The sequence below is a fragment of the Plasmodium reichenowi genome, chromosome 12 (assembly GCF_001601855.1).
Source record: "Plasmodium reichenowi strain SY57 chromosome 12, whole genome shotgun sequence".
Lineage (NCBI taxonomy): Eukaryota > Apicomplexa > Aconoidasida > Haemosporida > Plasmodiidae > Plasmodium > Plasmodium reichenowi.
This window is the reverse complement of record NC_033657.1, coordinates 1,368,046-1,374,671: the sequence shown is the minus strand read 5'-3', so window position 1 is coordinate 1,374,671 and position 6,626 is coordinate 1,368,046. Positions and strand designations below refer to the sequence as shown.

At 21.9% G+C, this 6,626-nt stretch overlaps 2 protein-coding genes across 2 annotated transcripts; one reads left to right on the top strand and one right to left on the bottom strand.

The window, feature by feature from the left end:
• Positions 1–1,920, bottom strand: PRSY57_1234700 (mRNA methyltransferase, putative; the record flags this gene model as incomplete). The annotated part of the gene is made up of 1 exon (XM_012908765.2): positions 1–1,920. A coding segment is annotated over one exon (1,920 nt), but the record flags the coding sequence as incomplete, so codon positions are not given.
• Positions 1,921–2,909: 989 nt separating this feature from the next.
• On the top strand, positions 2,910–6,254 carry PRSY57_1234600 (tetQ family GTPase, putative; the record flags this gene model as incomplete). Its single annotated transcript, XM_012908764.2, has 1 exon — positions 2,910–6,254. One exon carries the CDS (start codon positions 2,910–2,912, stop codon positions 6,252–6,254), a length of 3,345 nt encoding a protein of 1,114 aa, XP_012764218.2.
• Positions 6,255–6,626: the final 372 nt, after the last annotated feature.

Sequence of the window (6,626 nt, the reverse complement as noted above, 5' to 3'; positions counted from 1 at the left end):
TGGGGGAGATTTGGGGCGTAAGTTTTCTATTTCATTGGTCGTGCCCATATATTTTCCACCCACATATGAAGTTGCCTCAGGCCAAGCAATATCACCTTCGAACCAACTTGTATATTCTTCTTTATTAAATAATGTAGTATCTATATGTTTTCCTAAGGTTAACCATCCATTTCTTATATTTCGATTAGTTCCAAATAATTCAATTTTCCTTCTTCCTAAACAGAATTTTTCAATAATTTTGTATAATTCTTCTGGTTTGTTATTATCATATATATTTTGTTCTGTTTCCTCTGCTATAATAACATCTGTATCTAAATTTGCATGTATTAAATGAATATCATAAGATCTTCTAACAGCTCCTTTGATACCTACTAAACAGTGCTCAGTGGTTCTTTGTAAGTAAGAATTTTCATTATTTATTTCATTTAGGTATTTATTTTTTTTATTTTTTTCATTAATATTTGTTTTTAACCAACATATATCTTCACATCTACGATATCCCCATTTATTTAATAAAACTCGAGCATCTTCTAGGTGTGTAACACCACACCATATAAAAAGGAATGAAGGTACTTCAGCAATTTTTTCAATTTCTATATTGGCTAAATCTTCTAAAGTCCAGAATTTATCTTTTTCATTATTCATGTCATTATTTAAATCTTGATCTAAATTAATATTATTCAGTACATGCAAGTTATGTATTTTTCTATCGTAATATTCTTTCCAAGGAGGATCGATAAGTATGACATCAAATTTGATATCTAAAGAACCCAAATCAAATGTTCTTAAATCACAACGAATATATCTAGCTGGTGTTGATCTTTTTTTTATTATATCATTTTTTAATTCTAATAATTGTTTTAGTTTAGGATATTTAATAAATCTTTTATTTTCATCACTATCTCTTATAAAATTTTGAGGTCTTTCTCCTGTATTGATAAAGTTTTGGTTATAATCATTTTGTAATCTTTCTCTTCCATCTACATTTATATTGCATGTAGTACTTTTATTATTATAATTTCCTTTATTATGGATATTATTTGTATTATCTTGAAATTTACGATCGCGTTCGTTCTTTATGCCGTCTTTCAAATCATCATTACTGTTTATTACATTTTCATCTTCCCCTTTAAGTATATGCATATCTTTATCGTAGGAAATGTATTGTGGAGCAAACGTATTTATATGGTTGTTTGTGTTAAAATGATAAGTGTTATTTGGAACGCTAGGAGGACTAGGAATATTTGGTACATTGGGTATATTATTATTTGGAAGAGGAGGTGGGGGTATATTTTTCATAACATTAAATTTATTATTCATATAAATATTATTATTATTATTATTATTGTTATTATTTGTGTTATTATATGCATGTATATTATTCTGATTAATATTTATCATATGGTTTATATTAGGTGGAGGAGCGACTGGATAACTTTTCATCCCCATAAATGAAGTATATTCATTCATATGAACATTTTTTAAATTATTATCATAAGAATAATTATTTTTCCCATCCATATTATTTATATTATTATTATGTATCATATTATTATTTACATTTGGGTAAGCCCCATAGTTATAATTATTATTATTGTTATATGGAACGTTAGGGCTTATATTCACATTATTAAAATTCATTGGAATATAACTTTGATTAACATTATTTACAACATAATTATTTGGACTTGTAAAGTTTTTATTTACATAAGGATAATTTGATGCTCCTAAATTATTTGGCTGTTTATTATATGATGAATTATTATTTAGAAAGTTCTGATTATATGTGGAGTTCCCTATTTTACTTCCTCGGTTGTTATTATAAGGTATAGAAGGAGAAGGAGATGGAGATGGAGAAGCAGCAGTATTTGAAACCTTGGGAACATTGTCATTTGAATCTTCACCTTTGTAATTTTTCATACTTGAAAAAAATTATAAATAAAATAAAATAAAAAGAGAAATGTGGAAAAAAAAAAAAAAAAAAATTAAACGATATAAAAAATATAAATAAATAAATAAATAAATAAATACATAAATAAATAAATAAATAAATATATGTATATATATATATATATATATATATATATAATATATTTATATTATAAATAATATATATGAATTATATTTCTTCGTATATGAGAATTCCTTATAAAATTTATAAAATCATATATAATTCTTTTTTTTATTACATAAATGAAATGTTAAAAGATATACATATAAATATAATATAATATGATGAATAAATTTTATACCTGTAATTTTCATGTCATTATTATATATATATATATATATATATATATATAATGTAATATATTTTTTTTATTTTGAGTATTAAGGAAAAATTAAAATATATATAATATATACATTGGTAAGAATCCACAAATGGGTAACTTCAAACGGCATATTCTTATTATCAGACTGAATTTTTTTTTTTTTTTTTTTATAAACATGATATAATAATGTTCTATCTTTATATACTTGAAAAAAAAAAAAAAAAAAAAAAATTTTATTTATTACATTATAGATTAATAATTATAAATAAATAAAAATAAAAATATATACATATATATATATATATATATATAATATATTAGATCATAAAAGATTAAGTGTACATGTGCTACTCTTATATAATAAATATATATATATATATATTTATTTATTTATATACATGTATAATTAAAAAAAATAGATAATTTTATATTTATTCTTTTTATCTCTTATTTTTTGTTTTTTTTGTTTGTTTTTTCTTTTCTTGATGATGAATATGTTTAATGAATTGTAATTTATAGGACGTTTCTAATTTTTTTTATTTTTTTTATTTTTTTTATTTTTTTTATTTTTTTTATTTTTTTTTATTTTTTTATTTTTTTGAGTGTAGAGTTTTTAATTTTTACACCCATGAGATAATGTTTAAAAGAGTTTGCGTATATAAAAATTCCTTTTGGAAATATAAAAAACGATTTTTTAGTAAAAAATTAGTAAACATAGGGATTTTGGCACATATTGATGCAGGGAAAACAACAATATCTGAAGATATATTATATCAATCTAAAGAGATAAAGGTTAAGGGTAATATAAATGATCAGAATACGCAGTTAGATTTTTTAAAACAAGAAAGAGAAAGAGGAATTACTATTAAGAGTGCTTATTCATGTTTTGAATGGCATAAAATAAAAGTAAATTTAATTGATACACCTGGACATATAGATTTTAGTAATGAAACCTTTATATCATTATGTGTATTAGATAAATGTATTATTGTTATAGACTCTAAAGAAGGAGTACAAATTCAAACGATAAATATATTTCGATACATTAAAGAAAATCTTCCTATCTATTTTTTTCTAAATAAAATGGATATAAATCATATAGATATTGATTCTAATTTTTTGAGTATAAAAAATCGATTAACTAAAAAAGGATTACTTATAACATATCCTATATATGAAAATAAAAAATTAAAATATATACTAGATATCCCTTCTATGGTTTTATATTCTTATCCACAAATTAATTATGGTCAAACCTTTATGTATAATTCTTACTTTTTAAAAACTTTATTAGAAGGAAGTTTATATGAAAAGAAATTATATTCTCATTTTGTTATGATAAATCCTAAACCAGATACTTTATCAAAAGAAAATAAAAACAAAAACAATATAAATATTCTTAATGTTTTAAATGATGATATTATAGATTATATTATAAAAAAGAGAGAAGAAATTATAGAAATTTTATGTGATTTAGACAATACTATTGAATATAAGTATTTAAATAATATACCAATTTCATATGAACATTTCAAAAATTCTTTATCTTTATGTATTGATAAAAAGTACATATTTCCCATTTTTTCTGGAAGTGCCCTGCATTCATATGGTGTACATATATTGTTAGATTATATAACACATGATAATGAGATGGAGAAGGGGATGAAAAACGGGATGGAAGAGGAGAACGACGTGGAGATGGAGAAGGGGATGAAAAACGGGATGGAAGAGGAGAACGTCGTGGAGATGGAGAAGGAGAGAGAGATGAACCATAATAAAGAAAGAACAAATAATAATACAAATGAAACCCCTTTTTTATCTTACGAAAAAATAAATAAAGACAAGTACAATATTTATCAAAACAAAAAATGTGGCAACAATTCAGACATGTATCATCCATATGATACAACATATAACCATAACAATCTTATAAAAAACACAGATATTATAAAGAACAATATAATTTTTAATAATAAAAAAGCATTCAACTCTATATATAAAACCATAATATTTATATTCAAATTAGCAAATGAAAAAAATGGGTTCAATACATTCTGTAAAGTATTTAAAGGGAAACTAAGCAAAAACACCAAATTGTTAAATCTAAGAAATAAAAAAACAGAAATAGTAAAAGGTATTTATAAAGTCAAAGCAGATAGATATATCACGACAAATGTGCTAGATACTAACGATATTGGTATGGTAAGAGGTTTTGAAAATATTATTCTATGTGATATAATTTGTGAGAAGGACGATGAAAAATCATCCCATAATAATAATGATTTTCCGAGTGAAGATCAAATGACTCACCATAATAAACAGAACAATGAATATAGACATAGGAATCATATAGAAAATACTTTCAATGAGTTATATCACAAATCGTATAAAGAAGATGAAAAGAATCATGCTCTTCTTGAAGGAACATATTCACAGAATAATTTATTTATTGGACATAATGATCTTCCCCCCTTCAGTGATATATATAAATTATTAAAAGATGAAATACCAAATAAACAATGGTTGTATTTTTTAAAAAGTTATAAAAAACGGATTGGTAAAAATATCATAGTATGTACATGTGCTATAGAACCAAAGGAATATAAAAAAGAAAAAGATTTAAAAAATATTTTAAAACAAATATGTTTAGAAGATAATAGCATCTTGGTATTTACTGATAAAAATAATAAATTAGTTATTGGTTCTATAGGAATATTAAATATCGAAGTTATTATAGATAAAATAAAGAATGATTATAATATAGATATCAAAACGAGTCCAGTTGAAATTATCCAGAAGGAATATATTCAAGGATATTATGAAAATAGTATAAAAAAGGAAATGAAAGTTGGTTCATATATTTCTACTATTATAGTTGGATTTGTTATAAAAGAAAAAGATGAATTTATAGATATTTCTAGTTATGTACAAAATGTATTAAAACATGAAAAAATTTCCCACTTTTTATCATCTGAAGAAAGAATACAAAATAATATATACAATAATAAATATAATAATAATAAATTAAATATTCCAGATAACCTGGATAAAGGTAACAATTTGTTATTATATGATGATATACGTTTTGAAGATAATAAAAAAATGTATATATCCACAACAAATGATGATAGGCAAAATTATGATGAACACGATAATATTAACATATTGGATAATATGGAAATAAAAGCAATTACAGAAAAGGATAGAAAAAAAAATTATCTATACAATAACTTAAAGTTAGGTAATTCAAAATCTATGTATGATACCAAGGGTGTTAAAAATTCGGTTCATAAGTATAATGATAGTCATGACAAGATACACTTGAAGGATAATATAAAGGATCATCCTCCTCATAAACAAAGTATTGATGATGAACCTGAACTACTTTGTGACGATGATAATGATGATGTTGATGAATATCTCTTAAACTTTAATTATGATACTTTATTTGAAAACAGTGTTACAGTCCATAAAGATGTATTATTATACATTGACGAGTTAAAAAAAATGAATAAAAAAAAAAAAAATGTCTATGATAATATTTTAAATAGTTGTATTATATCTTTAAAAAACTGTTTAAGTAATGGATATCATACTAATGGAAATATTATTAATACCGAAATAATAATAAAAAACTTAAAAATATTTGATACTTCAACTACAGCTGTAGCTAAATATGCATGTAATCATTTATATTATGAAATGATAAAAAAAGCAAATATACAAATAGTTAATCCTTTATCATTAATTTTAATACAAACAGACGAAGCATATACTGGCATCATTGTAAAGGATTTAATACAATATAGAAACGGGAATATTATACAAATAATGAAAAATAAAGAATCAGATTTTAAACTTATGAAAATATATGCAATAATTCCAGTGAAGTTTACACATAATTACTCTTCCATTTTACGATCTATATCTAGTGGACATGCTAACTTTCTTATGACTTTTTGTGGTTATAAAAAATGTTAATATGTCAATTGTGTGCAAAAAAATAAAAAAAAAGAATTTTTTTTATAACATAAATATATAAATATATATATATATATATATATATATAATATATATATATTTTTTTTTTTTTTTTTTTTTTTGTATACATATTTATATGTGTTTCTTTTTTAGTTTTAATTAAAATATTACAAGGTAAATACAAAATAGAAATGAAAAATAAAAAAAATAATGAAATATAAAAAAAAGAAAATTCATACTTAATTAAACATATATTTTTTTCTTTCTGAAAATAATAAAAAAAAAAAAAAAAAAAATGAAAAAATCGAAATATGAATGAATATAAATATATAAAAAAAAAAAAGAAAAAAAAATTATGTATATGTAATATAT